At 44.0% G+C, this 23255-nt stretch overlaps 1 protein-coding gene across 1 annotated transcript in view; it reads left to right on the plus strand.

Annotated features, from left to right (window-relative positions):
• Positions 1–23255, plus strand: part of LOC119402724 (uncharacterized) — a 40925-nt gene that overhangs the window by 12089 nt on the left and 5581 nt on the right. Inside the window, exons 2-5 of the mRNA XM_037669817.2 lie at positions 691–848; positions 7098–7160; positions 15612–15736; positions 17877–17932. Coding sequence (XP_037525745.1) covers positions 705–848; positions 7098–7160; positions 15612–15736; positions 17877–17932 — 388 coding nt within the window. The 5' untranslated portion in view covers positions 691–704. The remainder of the gene's footprint in view (positions 1–690; positions 849–7097; positions 7161–15611; positions 15737–17876; positions 17933–23255) is intronic.

Genomic DNA, 23255 nt, shown 5'->3' on the forward strand with positions numbered 1-23255 from the left:
TTGTGCTGTAGACGGCTTTTGTTTCACTTCGCCGAAATTCAACAAAGCCTTCGCACAAAGGATTATTTTTTGTATTTTTCTGCTCCGCGGGTTTAACAAATTTTTATGCTTCATATATATTTACATTCTGCGAGCATTTGCCTGTAGCCAAGTACTTAGAACTCTCGCCTTCGGAGCGATGGGGGCTTGGTTGAAAGCCCAGCACCGCCATGAATTTTGTTTTGCTTCGTAGGTTTACTTATTATCACGACGATCGTCTTACGTGAAAGAGGGGCCGACGAAGGGAGAGTTTTGTTGTCGAGTCAGCCTTAATACTCCTTACGCACTTATTCAACGGGAAAATGCAACGCTTAGTCGTCAAAAAACGCCGCATTGTATGACTCCTTCATGAATTTTGACCGACTATGGGTCTTGAAATGCTTCGCAGTATAAGACAAGCGGTATTGTACTTCGCTTACGTGGATCACAATACAGACGCCGGGCTAAAAAAAAAAAAAACGCACTTTCATTCTTAATGGCACTGATTCATGCCCAATTTCCTTTTTCTAACAGCGCACCTGAACCAATGTAGAAATGTCAAAATGGCTAGGTAAAAGGTTTTATAGGAGAAATCGATGCTAGAAAGAATGAAAACGGAACTGTGGCAGAAGGACAATTGCTAATCGTTTTTTAATGCTTTTATTCTTGCAGACAATAAATGGTCAATGCTACGAGTCGGCGAAGGTGTCAACGTAGAAGCATATGTACTTTATGACTCAACAGTAAATTCACAGGGTCTCTCCCAAAGAAATGATAATCAAGAGAAAAATGACCCTGCAATGAAAAACTTTACGATGCTTTTCCAATTGGTGATTGAAACTGTGACATTTTTCTCGGTGCATGATGAGAATTTTTATCGGACGGATTCAAAACCATGGTAGATAGGCGTGGTCGTCTCATATTCATGATTGTTTTATGTTCACCGCTGGAAGAACAAATCATTCCCATTTACTTATATTTTGCACTAGCCTAATTGAGTTATGATTGCAGATTTAAAGTACTGGATAAGTGGACAAATCGTAAAACGCTGCAGTTGACGGCAGGTGATGACGTGACGGTGGCGTTAGAGAGCGTTTTATGGCAGTTTGAATAGGAAAATGATAAGCGCCACATTAAGAGACAATTGCGCCAATAAAAAGACAGGAGTAGTTATTATTATAGCTCAAATGACGAAAAAAAATTCAGAGCCATAGCATTCTGTCAAGATGGGCGACTAGGGAAGTTTTGTGGTGCGGCACGGTGGCGCGGACTGCGAAAGGCAGTGACGGACAGAAATGTAACTTGACAGAGCGTAGGCTTGGGCAGGTTGGTAATTCAATTTGCTATTTTATCGGTCTGTAAAACAAACAGAAGACAGAATAACGACACGGACACGCCGATAACCTCCAACATTCGATTTATTTCAGTAGGCATCACATTAAAATTACACCATCTCCCGCTAAAGGGGACCATGAGGCGATGCGAAGCCGGAGCACTTGCACGATCGCGTTCCGTTGGCGTTCGTTGGGCATGCTACCGACCTCGCGTCGTGGAACGCGATGAGACGCTACGCGCGTCGTATCTTCCATCTAGCCTGGCCGTTAATTCTCACAGGGCGAGCGGGGAACGCGGTCGACAGGCGGGCGAGAGGGTTGCAGCGTAGAAGAGGAGAGAGAAGGGGAGGGGACGCGCATGCGCTCGAGCTCATCGCGGTGTTGCGCAGGAGAGAATTTCGGCATGTCTAGCCCGCGTTTCAGAGGAAGAGTGGAAAGGGGGAGGGGAGAGGGAAAATGGAGAAGGAAAGTGGAGAGGGGAAGGGGAGAAAGAAAGGGAAGAGGGGAAGGGGAGAGGGAAGTGGAGAGGGGAAGGGTAGAGGGAAAGTGGAGAGGGTGAGTGGAGAGGAGGTGTGTGGAGAGGGTATGCGCATGCGCAGTAAGGGTGGTCACGCCGCACACCACCACCACCACCACCGCCACCGGATTGAGCTCCGCCTTAAGATACTTCGCATCTAGTAAATAGACTGAAAATAGCTTGGGCGATACATGTGTTATCACGCCATCAATTGAAGTAACAAGGAAAGAAACTGACTTCCTTAGCAAAACGCGGACAGTTACCCGACGGCGATGACAAACCTTCAGACCTTATCATCTCGCAAACTGACATGTTCTCTCAAATCTATTGCCAACAATCTGTAAGCCAAGATGCACCCGTGTTTGTAAATCCTTCTGTTTTCATTCTTTGTTGCTCTTTAGAAATGCGCCTGCGTGCGCTCTTTTTCAGCTTATTCATTGGTGTGACGACTACTGAAATAAATCATACGTTGGAAGTTAGCGGTATGTCCGTATCGTTCTTCTGTCCTCTCTCTTCTTTAACAGTGCGCTAAAAGAGAAAAAAAGGACAGAATTTTTGGTGGGAAGATCCAATTATAAAATTTTCTGGCATAAATTGGAATCAGCTGTGTGTGATAGGCACCTCAGAGATCATTCTGAAAGATTTTCGTTCTGCTGTAGATAGAAATAGGCAGATGATGATAAGGATATTAATAATATTATATGGGTTTTATATGGCAAAACCACGATATGATTATGAGGCACGCCGCAGTGGAGGGCTCCGGAAATTTTGACCATCTGGTGCTCTTTAACGTGCACTGACGCCGCACAGTACACGGGCGTCTAGAATTTCGCCTCCATCAAAATGCGGCCGCCGCGGCCAGGATCGAACCCGCGAGATGATGATAAGAATGAGCATGATGATGAAAGCGTTAATACAGACTACATCTTGCTCTTTGGCATTGAATTCATTGAATATGAATTAAAGGCGAATTAGCCATTATAAAGGGAACGATTTTAGTAATAAGGCGTTGTTTATCAAATATACTGTCATACAGTTGGTTTTGTTCAAGAACACTAAACTTCTACGAAAGCCTAGGAATACACATTGCAACAGCCATGTTGCTAACACAAATGTTTCGATTGATGAGAACGTAGAGAAAAAGCGCTGCTAACCGCAACGACCGATCTGTTGTAAGCACAATTCGAGAATTATGATTTCACTCAAGCAGTAGCCATACCTGTCCAGACATAGCTTGTTGAACCGCTCACGACGGTTGTGCACGCTACAAAAAGGCAAGTTGGCGATACTGCCGTTACCTTCATTTGTTATTATGAGCGCGTGGATTCAGCTTTTAAGAACATAAGCTTGACCAGGTAATCTCTGTTAACTTTCATAGCAAACAAAAAGTACCAAGACAAACGGAGACCATGCATACTGGCTGCAAACACCGACTCATTGTCTACTTATAGAGCTTACGATTTTCGGCGATGGATTCTTTAAACCACTGAGATCGCTTGGCTCACGTTCGCCTACACTTTTTAATTGCTTCTGCTATCCACGTGTAGAGTTGACCACTAATTAATTTGTCAATATCATTACTCTCATATCTTAATGTAGCACTGTCGATAGTAGCTAGAACATATAAAAATATTCATGACAAAACAAGCGCAATATTCACGAAGACTTAGAGAGAACACAGAACCGGGATGATTTTTCCAAGTCTTTGTGCATATTGCGCTCGTTTCATCATGAACCTTTACCAACATGCCCAACTGGCACTTATCCTAAATAGAAGAATATCTGAACAAATGCAATCAGGTAGGCGACACACACACACACACACACACACACGCACACACACACACACACACACACACACACCACACACACACACACACACACACACACCACACACACACACACAACACACACACACACACACACACACACACACACACACACACACACACACACACACACACACACACACACACACACACACACACAAACACACACACTGAAATAATGTGTTACCTGAGCGGGAATCTCATTTAACTTGCTCAGCTATATAAGTGCAAAAAATACCAGTTATGACAGAAATGATACGTAGCTATTGATTGATTGAACTGAGCAAAGCTTAGGCATCTATGAAGGTTAGTGTGGGAGCTATGGATTGAACTAAGATAAATATATTGAAATAAATACTGAGGATGTTTAAAAGAATATGCGAAGTGTGAAAAATTGTTCATTGGTATCAAATTTAGGTTCAAAATTAGCTGGGATATAAAAAAAGCCGCATCGGTTTTAATCTTAGTTCACTTCACAGATCTGTATATGAGTAGCGAGTGTGCCTAATTTAATTTCAAAATATTCAATCAGAAAAGCTTATCAAAGTTTGCGTAGCATGAAGTGGAGCAAAATGTTATTCTGAGAAAATCAGAATCCTTTGAGCGTTGGGCGTTCACCTCGCGATTGTTTCTGGAGATTTTTAGATAATTACAAATGTATAACTAAGTACAAAAATGACCGTGAATGTTACAGTAAACTGTGAATAAAAAGTACACTGAATATTATTTACATGCAGAGAAATACTCACTTTCACAACCAATGCAATCCAGTTTCGCTTACCAAATTCAAGGATATAACTTGGAAAACACAATGTAACTCTCAAAGTATCATAGATTTATGATTTTTGCGACATATTTTTGATTGTTTGGCCATTCATACAAAGTGAAAAACAAAAAAATTGTTATAGTTCAAGAAAATTTACTTCAACATGTGGGATTCCAGCTAAAGCAAGCATTTATCATATTTATATAGAATCGAACCTCATTATAACGAAGCACCATGGCCTTCCTAACTAAGTACGATATATCCCATATTATCTTCAATCTGGATCGCGAAAGAATCCGACACACAAAAACACAATTCTTGGCTTCACACCCATATAAACGGGGCAATCCTTACCTGTATTCTTCTGCCATTTCAAACTAGACTGGAAAATGAGAAGATGAAATTACTACAAAACTGAATTGATTTGACAAAACAGGCGTGTATTCACATTTATTTGAAGAAGGATGTGATCGTCCTTGTGATATGAGCATCTAAAGTTTTTCCTCTATGTTTATAAGTTTTGGGTGACGCATAAAGTCAAATGCGGTTTTCCCCTCTAGACTTTCGAAAATTTTTAAGCACACTTTTAACCAATTTTTAACCAGCATTTAAAAATGTGGTTCTGAATTGTCTCCGGATAATTGCCTCGTTTTCTATGCTTAATTCCGAGTTTCGAAGCTAGCACGCAACAAATATTTCTTCGTTGCACCGATAGCGCGGCAGCTTTCGTGTTTTCGGTTTCGGCATAAAGAAGAAATGTCACTGATATTAATCGTACCTAAGCAAAGTTCGTACTTATTTCGCTATAATCGATATCTCGCTATATCAGGAATCGTTATAACGAGGTTTTACTGCAGAACAAAAACAATTAGGGCTGCTTCGCACTGGAGGTTGCAAGCCTGAAGGAAGAGCGGAGCTGGGCGGCCTTTTTTGTTTCTTTTTATTTTTCCGTTTGTTCATCTGTTCCTTTGTTTTTCGCTCATCTATTTGTTCTTTCTATCTCTTTTTGCCTCTGTTTCGTTCTATTTCGTTCTCTTGATATCTTTCTTGCTCTTTCTTTCTTATTTTTGTCTCACTCTCTCTCTCTCTAGTTATAGCTTGCTTTCTGTTTCTTTCTATCTTTTTCATCTCTCTATATTTCCTGCCCTGCCGGCGCAAGTTATCTTTTCGTCCAATTTACTTTCTTCACATTTATGTCCCAATTACTACAAACAACTTCCCCTATACTTTCGTTGGCATTATTGTCTGTTAGTGCTCATTAATATTGTGCTTAACAAAGAAAAACGAACCCTTAAAAGCCATCTTTTTCCTATATTTCTTTCAGTCTTTCTCTTACTTTGTTTTTGTCTTTCTGCATTTCTTTCTCTCTATTTCTCTCTGGCTTTTCTCTTTCCGCGCCTCTTTTCCCTCCTTCTCACCCTCACATCTCATCTCCTCACCGTCATTCCCTTTTCTACCCCCTTGCTACACGATACTATACAAGGCTATTCTGTATTCTGTCAGCGTACCAAGATAAAAAAGAAAATTATACCATCTCCCGCTAAAGGGAACCATGAGGCGATGAGAAGCAGCGTTTCGGCGTGCCCGCGTTTCATCCGTAGGAGTTTCCTGCAGACGTTGCCGTTTGCGCTGAGCTTCCCTAGCCCGGAGCTCGGGGTCCGCTTGCCGACGTTTACGTTGCGCTTCGGCGTGTCGAGCCTTTCGCTGCTCCACCCGCTGCTCCGTGATCTCGGCATACGTTAAGGTATTACTGCAACTGGCGCCGACGCTGACGTTGGAACTCATGACACCGGCGCAGCCGGCGCAGTGACTGAGCGTGTGTACGACCTTACGCGAGCCTTTTATCTGAACGAGGAGGGGGAGTGGAGAGGGGTAGCGGAGAGGGGGAGTGGAGAGGTTTGCGCATGCGCAGTAATGGTGGTCACGCCTCGCACCGGATTGATCTCCGCCATAGGCTTTCTTTCTTTCTTTCTTTCTTTCTTTCTTTCTTTCTTTCTTTCTTTCTTTCTTTCTTTCTTTCTTTCTTTCTTTCTTTCTTTCTTTCTTTCTTTCTTTCTTTCTTTCTTTCTTTCTTTTTTTCTCTCTTTCTTTCTTTCTTTTCTTTCTCTCTTTCTTTCTTTCCTTCTTTCTTTCTCTCTTTCTTCCTTTCTTTTCTTTCTTTTCTCTTTTCTCTCTGGACGCGTTTTCTCCTCTCGCCCATCAGGTTTATTACAGGCCACGCCAGAGAAATCGGCGTAGGTGTTTTGGGAGCGAAGCCGAAGATGAAGAGGACCGAGAGGAAGAAGAGGACGAAGAGAGCGCGTGCTGATTCAGGATGATAATAGTTTCTGTTCGCACTACCTGCCGCAACGAACAGCTTTAAGAGCTCCGCTCTTAAAAGAAAATCGCTCGCAGTGTAAAGAACTGCAACAATAACATCTGACTTTCAATCAAGCTATTAGAAAGTTGCTCTGATATAGCTGTAATTCACATAACCCGCCGTCCTAGCACATCATATTGTGAGTTTTATTACCTCTACAATTAAACTGACAACGACATTGCCACTTATCTTCTATTATTGAATAAGGCCGAAGAAACTGACATTGCTTGTTGCATTGGGAAGAGCGTCATATGATAAGGTTGTGTTTTTCCAGGTTCAGCAGCATTTTCACAACAAAGGTGTAATGGTAACGTTTGAAGTGAAAAGCGCAGGACAGGTGCGTATACCAATCAATAAATCATCAATCATTTTATTTACCACTTCAGGGAGCGGACCGCATCGGAAGAAAAAGGTCTTGTGAGCTTGAGTGAGCTTCCCAGCCTATTCCAGTTCAGCAGTATGCAGTGGCAGCATACATAAATAAGCGCACATAGGCATAAGCAGGGAGAGAGCATACATTATCTTTGCACATGAGTTATTCTCAACATCTGGGCCCCGTAATTTGTGCGTGGTGCTTTCGTTTCAAATTTTTTCTTGAGACGTAAGGGATGCTCACAAGAATATACGGCTAAATATGCGATATCTGTAAGCATTGATACATTGTTCTTTACTTCGTATTTACACCTAAGAACTAAGCATAAGATATTAGTATTAAAAACCTTTGAAAAATCGGCAGTTTGAAAGAGCAGTGCCGAGCTGTGATCTCTGGTTGAGTTGTAAATGATGCATAAATCTTTCCTTCGAAGAACGTAGAGCTTTTTTAAGGCTATGTGCGTGCCAGTGCTCCATACAAGTTGGCCGTAATTCACTTGAGACATAAACAAAGATGTGAAAAGCAACAATTTAATGTTAGTAGGAAGACCGTAATTATCGTGGTATAGGAGACGAATAAAATGCGAGACAGCTAAACATACGTCAATGACAGGAGCATTCCACGGCAACTGTTATGTTAACCAAACTCTAAGAGCTTTAAGTGCTGGCCCAATTTTCATGTTTTTGGAGCTATAAGTCAAGGATTCACAGCGTAATACAGTTTTACCCTTAGGGAGCAATATGATCGCTTTCGGTTTGGCCGCAATAATTTCTAGTGCATTTAGTTGCGACGAACGCTGCTGTGTGACAAGCATTACGTTAGCCTTTGTTATCAATTCGTCAGCATACACTGGTGTCATCGGCATATATAACAAATATACTGGTGCCATCGCTGGCGTCATAAACTTGTGCCACCGGCGTACATACCATAAAATGAATTATCATGAATATTGACGATGTGGTTAACATATAAATTAAAGATGAAAGGCCCCAGTAAGCTTTACTGCGGCATTCCTGACGCAAGACCCTGCTTTTGTGACGAGGGCTCATTAACGTTAGGTACTGACGTCGATGCGACAAATACGAATTAACGAATTCAACAGCACGTCCTTGAATCCCGCAGATTTAAAGCTTGCCATGAACTATTCTATTATTTATGAAGTTCCAACAGGAGAAAGGAACGTTCACTGCTTAATAGACACAGTTTTCAGCCATTGCAGACTTCATCTTCCTCTTCTCTTCTCCGTCGGTTCTTCAGCCGCAGGATCCCTACATCCTCCCGGGCTTTTATTCTCATCCCTCCGTGGATGGTACAGCAGTGTATTCCCAACCGACGCCTCTTCAACTTTGCTTCGTGGTCCTTGATAACATATAGTCTTGAGAATTCCTTGTTGCCTCGCTGTTTTCACGACCAGGTAAGGACCTACAAATGGACCCTTTCCAGACCCTTTCTACCATGTCTCCAGGTTCAGTTTTGGGCATGGCTGACTGGTGACGTTTGTCAAAGTTCGCCTTCATCGTTTTCCTATATTAACACGAAAGTGTTTTATGCCGGGGTCCACCAAGTACATCCGTCACGGATATGACGTTGATAAAATGGACGCCAACAGGTGAGAAAGAAAAAAACCAAGAAAAAGATATCCCGCTGGGAATCGAACCCACGACGTTGCGGCCGCGACGGCAAGCGCCCGATACCCTACCGAGTAAGCTAACTCGGGAGATGCTAGACACGGCGCGAACGCGCCTTATATCTTTCACACATTCTCTTTCGCGGCGGGCGGAGCTGCCGTCTGTGAGATGTGAAAAGAAGTAATGCTTCACGATCGACACTTACTAGCGCTTACTCCGAGATTGCACGCGATATCGGAGGTAATGGTTAAAGCGTCTCGATACCAGTGAGGTAGACTGGCCGCGCTGGCGTCGCCGAGGCGCCCTTGACGCAGTTATGTTCTTTGCCTTTGGCTTCGTGTTAGCGTGCGTCGGCTCATCGGAGTAGTGCAGTTTCCACGTGCACCAACGGGATTTCTCCGCGGCCGACTGCTTCAATTGCGAGAGCACCGACTAACAAAACTGCTGCAATATGCGTTGCAGAAAGGACGCGATTTCGACGGGCGAATGTCGTGCCTTGGTGGAGCGAGTGCCGCGCCTGCGAGACAGAGGCCAGCGGGACGCACGCGTTTGCGGCTCAGGCTACGAACCTCTACCTCCTGAAGCGCAGTGTGTGTTATGTATGCATGAGCACAGGCGTCGGCTACCCATTACTAGAAAGCGCCCACCCTGCCGTTTCTCTCCTTAATTGAAGACGCTTTGAAGAAGCGCATACCGGGTACCAGTGTTGATTATGAGCTTGTTGATATCATCCTCACGCGGGATTCACGATTCGCTGTGTCGAAATATATGTTCACACCGTCAGCTACCACGAGGGTTTAATAATGATCATGGGCGTTAGTCGTCGCGATAGAGACATGCTGTCAAAATGGGTGCATCCACGTCAAACGGTGCTAGAGCTGCCAAATACGAATAAACATTGTACAAGCTCTCATATATCACTACACAATAAGCACTACTTCTGTGAAGACACGTTTCACTTTCGTGTTATACCGATTCCTATGACGGAGGGATCATCCATGTTTTTTTTCTCTTTCTGTTGCACATCCAAAGGCTTTTCCTTCAGCGTGATTTTCTCAAATATACACAGTTCTTTGTCCGCAGGAAGCCAAGGTGGTTTCTTGAAAACGGCGAAATAGGGGCTACATCCTAAGGCAGCATTGTGCGACCGGTTATGATGGTTGACAGCAGCTTCCGACGCGCACTTCCACCCGCCTTTGAAGTTGGGGTACAGGGCTATGAACATCTTCACATCTCGAATAATTCTCTCAGCTAGAGAGTTCGCTTCCGGGTGGTATGGTGCAGGAAAACGCAGCTCGATACCTCTTGCGGTAGCCCAATGCTGAAGTTTCTCGCTTCGGAACGCCGGTCCGTTGTCTGCAACAATAACCTTGACGTTGCAGAACATGTCCTTTTCTAGAAAAGAGATGACGCAGTTCACATCCTCCCTTCCAGCTTTCGCAGCCACAAACCGCGTGCATTCGTCCACTGCGACTAGAAAAGCTTGGGTCTTCTTGACACCCTCACCCCTCTTTTTCAGTTCTGCAAAATCAAGGTGCAGTATTTCAAATGGTGTGTCAGAATACTGTGGAGTTACCATTTTGTTTCCACGTGGCTTAAACTTTGCTTTGCAAATTTGACAGTTGTGGCATGTCTTTACATATTTAGCCACGTCGTCCTTCATGCCCTTCCAAGTAAATTTTTGGGTTAATTTTCTGTACGTTCTTTTGAACCCATCGTGACCTCCAGACTCGGGGCTGTCATGGTATAGTCGCAGTATTGTAGGTACTGCCGTTTCGGGCACAAGTACCTTGCCATCTTCTATCTTGAGGTCTTCGGAGCCTTCCCACAATTTGATTAGGTTGACTTCTTCAAGATTATTGTCCCTGGGTACATGGAGTCTTGATAGAGCGTCTGCGTCCTGGTGCTTTTGTCCTGGGCGATGGGCCACTTCAAACGTGTACTGCTGAATCTCACTGACCCATCTGGCAAGCCGGCCTTTTGGTTGTGTCAATTGCAATATATAAGTCAATGCTTGGTTATCTGTGTATAGTATAAAGTTTCTTCCCTCAAGATAGCTCCTAAAATATTTGAGTGCCATAACAACTACCAAGGCTTCTTTTTCTGTGGTAGAATAATTTACTTGAGCCTTCGTCAAGGTATAGGAGAAATATCCAATCACTTGTAGCATTTGTGCGACGGGCTTATTGGTGTCTCTTTGATAAAGGACGGCTCCAGTACCATAATGAGAGGCATCTGTGCACAACTCAAACGGCAAGTTAAAATCCGGCAGCGTAAGTACAGGATCTGCCGAAATAATTTCGACGAGTTCGTTGTAGCAACGCTCGCAATATTCCGACCACACGAACGGGGTGTCCTTTTGCGTAAGGGCTGTCAAACACTTAGTCTGTGGCATAATCCTTTATAAACCCCCGGAAGTGTCCGGCAAGGCCCAAGAAGACGCGAAGAGAGTGCAAATCGAATGGCTTGACTAGTGTTTTTATCCGCTGAATGCTCTCTTCCTTGGTGCTTTTAGTCTTTCCGTCAAACGACCTGCCTAAGAACACAACCGTCTGACAAAAAAATTCGCTCTTCTTAACGTTGATTTTAAGTTGTGCTTTACTTAGCGCTCCTAGAACCATTGGCAGGTGGGCAATGTGGTCTTTCTCTTGATCTTGAATAGACCAGTGTATCGTCAGCATACACGTTGCAGAATTTTCCAAGAAAATCTTTGAGCACCATGTTCATCATTTTCTGGAACCATGCGCCAGAATTTTTCCACCCAAATGGAAGCCGGTTGTACTCGTAGACGTCGAAAGGCGTGACCAAAAGCGGTGAACATCTTGGTTTTCTTCTTTCAGTGGTACCTGCCAGTAACCCTTACATAAATCAATCCTGGAGAACCACTTGCATCCTCCCGTCTCGTCAATTATTTCGTCGATTCGGGGCATGGGGAACGGGAACAAGCTGTAGAAAATTGTCTTAAAGTGAAGAAAGAGGACTAATAATATACGTTTTTGTTCAAAGTTTCGAAGAATGAATTCTTTCTGATTAAGCACCGTATTTCCAGTCGACGTTTTTTTCTTGAAACCATGTTGGAATGGCGTTAGAAGGTTAGGTCACTCCCTTAAACGGGAAATAGGTGTTAAAACGAGGGGTTTTTTCTAGCCCCTTGGAAAAACAGGAAGTAGAGATATCGGCTTATAATGAGCAATACCTGAAGGTAACATCATTAAACAACGCCTGTGACATCCTGCACTGTCTGTAGGCTGTGAAATGTGTCTCTTTTTATGTCTCTTTCTCTCTCTCTCTCTTATACACCCTCATTCCCCTCCCCAAGTGTAGGGTAGCAAACTGGACGTATTCTAGTTAACCTTCGTAACTTTCCTATATTCTTTCCATTTCTCTCTCTTTTATCAGCTTCTTTAAAAGCCAGGATGACCCTAGATACTTGAATTTGAACTGGGAAAGTGGACTTCGTAAGACAAAGTTTAAAAACAGGTGTCAGCGGAGGTTCAATCAGGTCGATGACATGTTTGTCAGGCAATATCTGTAAGTCGGCTATACCCAATGAACTGCTGTTTTTAAGGATACGAAATATGGTGGCAACTTCTTGGCTATCAACAGGAGAAAGAAAAGCGCTGTCATGACTACTCGGTGAAAGAAATTTCAATGCTTCTATACTACCACTGAACTGGGAATGGACAAGGATAGAGTTGTTGAAGGAATTCGCGAGTGAAGCACCGCACGTTTCAGTTCCATTGAAAGTCATTTATGAGGTATTTCACTTTTACGAACAGGATTTAAAAAGTGAATAGTTCCTGTCAGAGAACGCCACGACGGCCATTGCTACGCTGGAAAATATCAGCAAAATACTGAGTTTTAGCAGCTCTGATATTCTTGTTCAGTTTATTTCTATACCCTTTGTATCGCGATACAGTTAAAAGGTTAAAAAGTTCTGATAAATGATTTAAACAGCTGATCCTTAACAATGGTGCGATGAAGCATTGAAGGGCTGACCCAGGGCTTCTGAATCTTCTCTCGTTGTGATGTTTTCTTCGTAGGGAAATGTTCGCAGGGAAATGCTCAGTGTAATGTCTGCTCTACCGGACTGTAGAGCAGACATTACAGACCGAAAATGCGCAAAGTTCGACCACAATCAGCAGTTCATATGTATATAGCTAATATGTCTCAAGCCCTGCAGTCGGACTTGATGCAGATATGCGATCTACATCTGTCATCGATGCGAAGTGCAGAACAGGTGTTCAATCCTCTCGATGCGCAAGCACTGTACCATTGCTGCTCCAGAGAGGTTTCCAGTCAACGATGTTTTTATTCGAAATGGCAGCGCCAAGAAGCTGCTTGTTTTTGCGCATTAGGTGCTCGTTTATAAACACGGGGGTTGATTGGCCTTCGTACTCGAGGTACTGAGCATTCAGTCGAAACTTCCTGGCTTTAGCCAAAATAGCGTTTCGTTTGGAATGGTGCGTAAAGCAAACAGTAAGATTCTTTGCTCGATCGTTCGATGTTTCAGCCATGTGGCAAACACCAACATCCAAGTCATCAATGGTTTCGCCCATTTGCAAGCCAATAGCCTCAGCTGCAGTTGCACTACAACCATCAGGCTGTCCCTTCACCTCAACTTTGTTTAATCTCTGGTACTGCTCAAGTTCTTCGGTTCTAGCCAGCAGTCTTTGGTTTCCCTGCTGAAGCTGCACATTTCCCCCTGAGCTTCTTCATATCTAGCTTAAGCTTTTTAATATCTCTCTGAATTTCAGACACCTTGTCGCTGACTTAAAAAATGCAGTACAGAGCCTTTTACCAACTAACTGTTTATTTTGTTAAAGATGTCGTTTATTGTTAAATACGAAGCTTAATTTTCAGCGCTTTCCAATGAATCAACACTAGGAGGCCTTACGACGAAACGAGTAACGCATATGTTTGGAGGCGGCGAACTGGTCCTTATAGTTGTGCATGCTGCATTTTGCGCTCGCTCCATACCTATAGAACGAGAAATCTGGCCAAGAAAAGCGCACATACAAATAGTGTACAGAAGAACAAGTGTGTTGTAATAACTAGTTGTGTGCGAATATTCGAAAATTTCGGATAATGAATATTCGATTCGGTGCTCGAATCAAATATTGCATGTCCCATATTTTGAATATACTTCGAGTACATTTTGAATAATTAGCACCGATGGGAAAGCTCTAAAGAACAAGACCTAGGAAGAGCGAAGGATCATTTATCTTGTATTAATTAGTGAATTGCCAAGATGCATGCTGTTCAAGCTTTTACGGGACTACCGAAGCTTTACTCATCACCGGATGAAGAAATTTTTGTTTTAAGCTCCAATGCCACCAAAGCGAATGTGTCTTCAATTCACTATTAATTTTGGTGAGATCAATAATGCTCATTCATGAAACATTATTAAAATTTCAGGTCTTAGTATTTGGTACAACCTCGAATACTGAAGTTACTGCTGTTGTAGTGGAGCAGATGCACGAACGAGTATGCGCCTGTGAAAGAGGACGAAAAGACGACCCGCGCTCTGATTGCACGAGAGCCTGTACCGCCTCCGTCAGCGTTGCATTGCGTTGCCGTACGGTCCTTTTTTCGTTGCGACCTCGTTGCAACTTCATTACTCCAATAAACCTCATCACATTTGGTGGAGGTGCTGGGTAGTGACTGCGTCAGTCATGTTGTCCGGTGGTCTTTCGGCCAACTTGCGAGAGCGGAGCTCCAGGTCTGTTTGGGGATCTCAGCAACCTCCACCAAATGTGATATGTATTCGTCCCACAGCTTAAAAATACGTCGAAGCGTAGGTCGGCAAAACATGTGGAGCTCGCTCAGACTCACTCAAGTATACCTTGCGCTTAGGGCTCACTCAGACTCAGACTCACAGCTCGATATGAGTCTGAGTGAGTCGGACCACGAGTGAGTTTCGCAACCTATGCCTCGAAGGCTCTAATCGCTACTGTATACGAGCTTACCGCAGTTTATATATACCCAATTCTGATATCTTTTGTTGATTAAATGAAACGGCAATGATACTGTGTTAACGTTTGTAAATATTTGTTTGAAATAAAAAGTTGTAGAATTAAAGGCCTGTCTTGAATATGGTTGCCTTACTATTCGAAACTATTCGATTTGTATGCGTATTCGATTCGGTTCTAAATTTCATTATTCGTACTATCCTAATAATAACCAGTTGTAAGTTCGCGTGCCATTCGTGTGCACTTCTTTCGTGCTCCTGTTCGTTGCCACCGTCGATCAGGAGAACGTAAAAGCCAGGTACAAACTGACTATAACCAATTATAAGCAAACGAAATATTTCAAAACGTCCGAAATAACAGATTATATCAAATAAATCACCGCGACCCAGTAATGTGGCCGTTAGTGACGCTGGATAAGGCTCCCGGTGCATTTAACTATGTCTACATACACAAATATAAAAGAAAGTGCGTGGGAGGACCGTAACCGTGGTAGCTTGACGGTAGGACATTGCCAGCGTATTATACATGTTGCTTAGGTCCCTACTAGCGGCAAGGTGTGGCTTCTGTGGACACGCTCATGTACTTTTTCCAGCACTGTAATTTTATAGGAGAACTACTTTTGTTTAGGATTGCCTTCGCTTCATTGTTTGAAGTAATGTGTATAGTTGTAACTAGGACTGCATATGGCCACATAGAAAACGTGTGACTTGTAACTCTCCTAATTTTTCTTGCTTTCTCTCTATCTGTTTTTACAAGTAGACACAGCGCTAATCAATGGCATTCATTTAGTTGAATGTTACCTATTTTGGTTACAGAACGACACCCTTGCTGTTAAAATGGGTGGTGGAGCACTAAATGCGACTGAGACGCTTAAGAACCTAATAAAATACGCTACAGAACAATCGCCAAGAAATAACTCTATTTTCTATTATTTTAGTGAGTAAGTACAACTAACGCATGTGAATACGAAGTGCAATATAGATTGCGAATTTAAATATCAGTGAAATCATCATGTTAAGATTGTGCGCAGCTGTTTATCAAAAAGCATGCTTTTTAGCTAGTGGTTTAAAAAATTCGGCAGATCCCACGTATTGTGGGAATCGGTTTCATGCGATGCAGTCAGCGAGTATTTGTCTATGCTGCATCTTTTTTTGTACGAGACCAGCGTCACGAGGTACATCGTCATGTTTTTGTACATGGAGTATTTGTGTGCACATCATGGGCTTACCACGTACGTCGACTATACTGGTGTTTAGAGGGCAATTTAGAGGGCAATTATTGTCTGACACAAGCTCAGCCTTCACGTTAGAGCACAGAGGTCAGTTTTATCAAAATGAAGTGCACACCACGGTACAACGATGAGAATGTATTTCGTTAGCGTATTTCTCCGTGGTCCAGCAATGCTTGAATATAGCTTGCTGAGTCATAGGAGGCTTATATAGTGTTTATTAGACTGTTATTAAAGCGGAGCCGACACTGGAGCCACAGTTGACGTTAACCTGACGTGACGTCAGTATCATAGGAGTACATATGAAATGTTTTTTTACTTTCTTATCAATTTAGATAGCTAGCACTTGATTTTTGAATCATTTCTTTGGGAAACTAAGCACTTAGGCCGTCTCTATCTATCTATCTATTTATCTATCTATCTATCTATCTATCTATCTATCTATCTATCTATCTATCTATCTATCTATCTATCTATCTATCTATCTATCTATCTATCTATCTATCTATCTATCTATCTATCTATCTATCTATCTATCTATCTATCTATCTATCTATCTATCTATCTATCTATCTATCTATCTATCTATCTATCTATCTATCTATCTATCTATCTATTTGCTTGGAAAGCTACTGACTGTCGTACGTGACTTCGCTTCATAAGCCCACACAAGGCGTCAAACACCGCCAATAAAAACCGAATTAAAATCATTTTACATATGAAATACCAAACGCGCAACCAAATGTAATACGGACTAATAAAAAAGCAACAATCTACAACAGGGCGTGAAGTCACCTTTTCTGACATACCTGTATGGGAAGTTGAAATCAGTGTCTCTTTGAACAGATGAAACTTAAAACGAAGTATTCCTATGAAACATACCCTCAGACATTAAGAATTATCAAGAGGATCCCTGTCTTTTAAAGACGATAGTCTTTCTTGGTAACTTAAACGCCGAAATTTTTGGTCTGCCTGTCGTTCTGTTTGCCTCTCTGTCACCCGATTCAGCCACTCGGCCAAAGTTTAACCATTTGCTGAATACCCAGCCACCTTGAACTGGTAGCGCCGTTCACACTTGTGAATATTGTCGATCAAAAAGCAAATGTTACGCATATTTGAGGCGCAACATCAATACGTAAGTATTAGGTGGTGTGTTCCTTTACTAGAAAATACATAGATACGTAATTCTAAAGGCCCTAGTGTTCCTTAGGCTGCGCGGAAAATGCTAGTGTTTTTTGGGCGGTGCTGCAAATGCGACGCTATGAGCCATATGCAGGAGGACTCATGTAGTATGGCCGGCAGAAGATTTCGGCGACATTTGCAGCGAAGCACGCAGATACGCGGCCATTTTTGTTTCTGAATGTGTGTGATAGCTGCGATGGACACCGGCGGCGGCTGCGAACGACACTGCCACTAATATCGACTGTCATTATGAGCTCGTAAAAGCTTACGCTGTAGAAGAGGGATAAGTTACAGAGTTGCTTATTGCATCTCTTCTCACAATAGTCGGATACAACTTAAAAAGTCTGGGGAGGCCACGCCCAGACGGCTGAAGTGCGGCAGCCGATCGGCTCTGGGACTATATAAATAATCCCGCTCATGCATTTGGCAATGTTCTTCGAAGGCGGGGTTTCCAGCCGTCCGGTTCATGGCGTCAGTCTGGAGTGCGCGACGATTGGTACAGGCATGGTGTGCATCCATCTTTGAGAAGGCAATGCCGCGGGCTTCTATAGTTGTAGAATATGCATTTAAGTAAATATTTTTAAGGAGTAGTTAAAATGTGCCTTTTAAACAGCTTAAAATGTAAAAACGAATGAAACTGCTCTGCAAGCATGATTTTTGCTTATTTTAGGAAGGAACTGCTCGAAAAAACCAAAGAAGGCGATAAGATCGACGTTGATCATGATGGTAAGACAACCTAAACTGATAAAATGAGGAAGAGAAATTTGTAAAAAAAGTTGTATGTGTTTTCACGATAATAGCTGTTCTTGATCAGAGAAACTTATGACTTATTGACTTCATGACTTATTACTACTCAACTAGTAATCTGGAAAGCAAGCAAGTTCAGCAGAATTTTTCTTATGCTAATAAAAATCTCTGCAATTTGTGTAAATAAATTCACCATGTCAGAAAGAGACAAATCCAATCCAATGAGCAGAAAGCCTTAAAAATTTTTTAACACTTATAGGGTTTTGTGCGGTATGAGGGAACATGTAGACTGCACGCCTATTATCCCGAAGTGAAACAAAGTAATGATGAGACTGACAAACATTATGCGTTTAGGAATTCCTCCTACGCAGTAAAGAAATAATTTACAATATTCCTCTGATATGTGTCCGCAGCTAAGTAGGCACAACAAGGAGATATTTAAATGTGCGGCTGCGAAAATACAGATGCTCTATCAGATGCCCCAATGCTCCGACTTTCAAGAACACAATGGGCAATATCAATGAAATCCTTATAAAGGAAACCCGTTTGAAGTTACGACATTCGAAACTCTTCAAGAGCAGTGAACATCATGCGCAATAGTGAGTAATACCTAAGTGGCTCAGCGGGCCAGCGGGCCCAGCGGACGAGCGGAGAGGGCAGCGGGGCGCAATACGAAATGAAGCGTAATAGCTAAGCGGCTTAGCGTCGCATCGCTCGTTCTAGCGGAGCGTTTGCTGCGCCACCTGTTGAACAATCTATCGGTCTAGTAAAGGCTTTAGTTCGCCACCTGTCAAATAAGGTTGGAGTTATCACTAAAAGAATATTGAAGAAGATGGTTTAAAGGGGCCCTGTAACACTTTTTCAGTATGGTCAGAAAATGCTGCCGATCGGTAGTCGAGCCTCCTGAGAACACGCGAACCAACATTATAGCGCAGCGCGCGGCGTGGAATTTACAATTAATGTTCAAAGTCAGCTGGAAATCGCTCCCGCTTATCTCTACAAATGATGCCATATGCCCAAATTACTGCGCCATATACCGAAAGTCCACGGCCGCTGGCTGATTTCAGCATCGTGAGCTTCATAGTTACCGTGGCCGCCGCGGGATGCTGCCACGTGCCTGCGCGTGCGCTGGCAATCACACTGAAAGTAAGCCGCGTGTTTGAAGAAAATATTAAAAGTAAGGGCTCAAGACCATGATGCGCGCTGAAGAAGGGACGCATCTTCTTGCCCCTTGTCATCCCCCCAAATGCGTAGCTTTCAGCGCGCTTGCTGCTACGAAAGAAGAAAGAAAGCGCTTAAAGCGCGCGGCAAATCCCCGTAACTCCGCTCGTACTTGAAGGATTAAAAAAAAAAAAATTTTACGGCAGTTGATTCGTGAGGCAATAAGCTTTTAAAATGAATCCATTGGACGCTTACATGAAAAAATGTTGCAACGCCGCTTTAAGTCAGATGTATTAGATATAAATATCTTTCTGAAATGCATCGCTAATGCCGTAACTACACGACACAAAAGGCGTTATGAAACTGGCTAAGCTTTTACAGTCCTCTCCGGTCAGACCTGCGCATGCTAGCGATGTGCACACAAACACATAGAATAATCTGTATAGTGCTGGTGACAAACTTTCTTAAACCGCGCGAGAAGACGAAGACTCTAGTAAGAAAACATGCAGAACACCACGAGCGCAGACTGCCAACTGTTTCTTGCATATCTGCCCCTTGCTTACCAGAAAATAAACAGTTGGCAGTCTGCGCTCGTGGTGTTCTGTATGTTTTCTTACTTGGGTCTTCGTCTTCTCGCGCAGTTTAACAAAGTTTATCGCAATGAACCAACTAGCCTGCCAGAACGTATTACTGAAGTGCTCGTGAGCAGAACGATCGTGCGAGCAGCGGAACCTAGAACGCACCTCGGGCTCCGCTGTGAAGTTAGTTGAGGGTACCGTGAAGGTGCGTGCACTTGGCTTCGCCATCGTTTTGCAGCCAAGCTCACCGCGTCTCGTCAAGACGCGCTTGGCAGAAACGCGAAATGTATGCAGTTCTTTGCACATCTGTGAATCTGCGATCAAATGCAATCTGTGCGGACAAGATGTCAAAGTAGCACGTACGTACGTGTTTTGTGTCGCCTTGTCTCCAATGTCAAATTAAAAGACCGATGCGATCCTTTAAGCCTTGGAGTGTGAGCTCGAGGCATCGCGCCCGTGTTCAGCTTCAGATGATTTGAATCCATTTTAGGTCGTCTCCAAACGGCCCCATCTCCACAGGTCTTCTTCGGTTGAAAAGCGCCGCCGGGACTTTCTTGCCTGGAGCCGAGCGAGCGCCGCGTTAGCAGGTATTGCCGACAAAATGCCGCGGCTGCTTGTGTTGGGGGTTGCCATCTCGCAAGAGCGCTGGCCCGCTGGCCACGCTCGGCTGCGCAACGGATGCGAGCGGTGCGCTCCTTAAAAGCGCTGACGGTCCCAGCGTGCCGCGCATGCACAGTTGGTGTCTCCACTCGTCCGCTTGGCCCGCTGAGTCGCTTAGCGATTACTGTCACACACGCTCAGCAGCATTAGCACCGAATGGACTGTTCACGCTATCCCTAGCGAGACCGTCTACCAACTTGCAGGTTGGTGCTCGACCTCATTATATACATTTTTTAATCATTAGCGAGAGACTTTGTTGCCACTACTGCTCAGTGAAATGGCAAACATTTGCGCTGCCTATCAAAAGTCTATCCTAAATGATAGTGTGCATTTATGATGTTCAGAGTGCAATTATTATTATCATCTTGGTTCATGCTCAGGCGTTACAGAGAGCGCATGCAAAAAGAAATCGTCAGAAGCCAAAACTTCTTGCAAATGTAGGAATTCTAGAACCCCCATCGCTTGAGGTGGCCAGAGCAATCCAAAAGAAAAGATGGATCGTGAAGTGGACCTTGCAAAAGAAATTACTGGAATACATGGAAGGCTCAACGTACTGCTCACAATCAAAGAGAAAGTTGACGCTCTTGAACGCATTATTGCCACTGTTGACACCATTGAAAAATCTTTACAAGCAATGTCCGACAAGTGCGATGAAGTAATGGCCCAAATGAAAAAGCAAAATACAGACATAGACTCCCTAATGACGCGGGGGAGAAAGCTTGAAGAATGCACGGAAGCGCAGGAAATTGAGAAGCTTAAGCAGTAAATGAACGATCTGGACTAATATAGCAGGCGAATAAATCTTGAAATACAAGGGTTTCTACACAAAATCGCGAAAAATTGAACATACTGCCTAATGACTTGGATCTACCTAGGCTGCCAGTATTCGATGTAGAAGGCGCCCACAAGCTTCCGAAAAGAGTAGGGCTAGACAAGGTCGATAAACCCGCCCCTTTTTTGGTATGCTTCGCATCTCGCCTGACGCGAGATACAGTGGAACCTCGGTGATACGAATCTCACGGGACCACCAAAAATATTCGTATCATCCCAAGTTCGTATCACCAGAAAGCATGAAAAATTAGCATGCGACAAAACAAAGCTGGCGTACATTTGCATTTATTGTTTTTCAGGGCCGCAGCAACGTCAGGAAGAACCCCGAATGATTGTCAGTTAAGTTTTTAGATGTCGACAATCATACCATAATATAAGGCCTGTACGCATGTATTTATTGAATGAACAAGGTGCGTTGTGACCCGCGATAGCAGCAGCCCCTTCCAAATTTTAGTATGCTTTCTTGCATGACACTGGAGTACCGCTGCGAAAGTAACAAAAGAAGCGTTTTGACCCGATGGATCAAGGTCACAAAATTACAGAACCATGGTCCTGTGCTATGATTTTGTTAACGCGGAGGTGTTGGGGATGTTTTTTGGGAGAATTACGGCTGTGCCTACACAAGTGCGACCTTAACGGTCGCGCATGTTGCTGTTGTGAGGCCTGACTCCTTCGCGAAGACTGTCCTCGCCTTCTTTCGGTCCTCGACGACCTTTCATGGGATGTCTGATGCAGGAGGCAGGCTCGTGTGAACACAGTACAACAGCAGCCCGCGTCGACGCGTTAGAAAATCGCACCATCTCCCGCTAAAGGGGACCATGAGGCGATGCGAAGCAGTGTTTCGGCATGTAGAGCCCGCGTTTCAGAGGTGGAGTGGTGAGGGGGAAAGGGGAGAGGGGTAGTGGAGAGGGGGAGGGTAAAGGGGAAAGGGGGAGGAGAGGGGAGGGGAGAGGGGGAAAGGGGAGGGGGAGGGGAAGGGGGAGAGGAAAGGTGGAGAGGGGGAGGGGAGACGGGGTAATGAGAGGGTGATGGAAAAGGGAAAGGGGGAGGGAAGAGGGGAAGTGGAGGAGAGTGGGGTGTGGAGAGGGCTTGCGCATGCGCAGTAAGGGTGGTCACGCCGCACACCACCACCACCACCACCACCACCACCACCACCGGATTGAACTCCGCTATAAGATGCTTCACATCTAAAAAAAAGGCACGGCGCTAATGTCCTCTGTAATCTAAACGCGAAGGCACACGGAGGCACATAAGAACATCAAAGATTCGCGCACCAGTCTCGGAGGCCGTGACGCGTCTCTGGAGGTTTATTCTGACCGTAAGAAAAGTGTTTTCCTTACACCGTGATTCTGACGATATGGCGGGGCGGCGCGCATGCCCACGCTTGCGTTCCCGCGCTCGCACGTGCTTGGCGCGTCTTCCGCGAGAGCGCGGACAGGACCTCTTGGTACCTGGGCGCTAGCGTACGTTCGTATCAAACGTCGCTGGTTGAAAATCGGTTAGCAACAACCGTACTTCATTACATTGCAGGCCAATGGGCCTTGGCCGGGACCAACGAAAAATTCGTATCACCCCGAAATTCATGTGAGCCGTGATCGTATAACCGAGGTTTTATTGTAACTGGCTCAAAAAGCGACAGGAACTAAGCAAATCTAAGAGGAAGATTTTCTTCAATGAAAACCTAAGTGCAAAAAACAAAAAGTTGTTCTAGCAGACGAGGTGTAAAACACGCGAACTGGATTATCGCTTTTCTTGGATTAAGGATGGTGCGGTGTTTATGCGGCGAATCTCACCTCACCAGAGTGCTAGAATAAGAACAGCTGGGGGAACTGGAAAGGTTGCGATAACTCATGAAGTTGATTTTTTTTGCCCACTTGACCGCCTAGCTCATGGCTTCATTCACACAGTGGCATAGCTATGATGATGCTTTTTCTTTGCGGCACTTAAAAGCTACACGAAACATAATAATAATTACTGGGGTTTAACGTCCCAAAACCATGATATGATGATGAGGGACGCCGTAGATCAGGGCTCTGGAAATTTTGACCACCTGGGGTTCTTTAACGTGCACC

The sequence above is a fragment of the Rhipicephalus sanguineus genome, chromosome 8 (assembly GCF_013339695.2).
Source record: "Rhipicephalus sanguineus isolate Rsan-2018 chromosome 8, BIME_Rsan_1.4, whole genome shotgun sequence".
NCBI classification, from domain to species: Eukaryota; Metazoa; Arthropoda; class Arachnida; order Ixodida; family Ixodidae; genus Rhipicephalus; species Rhipicephalus sanguineus.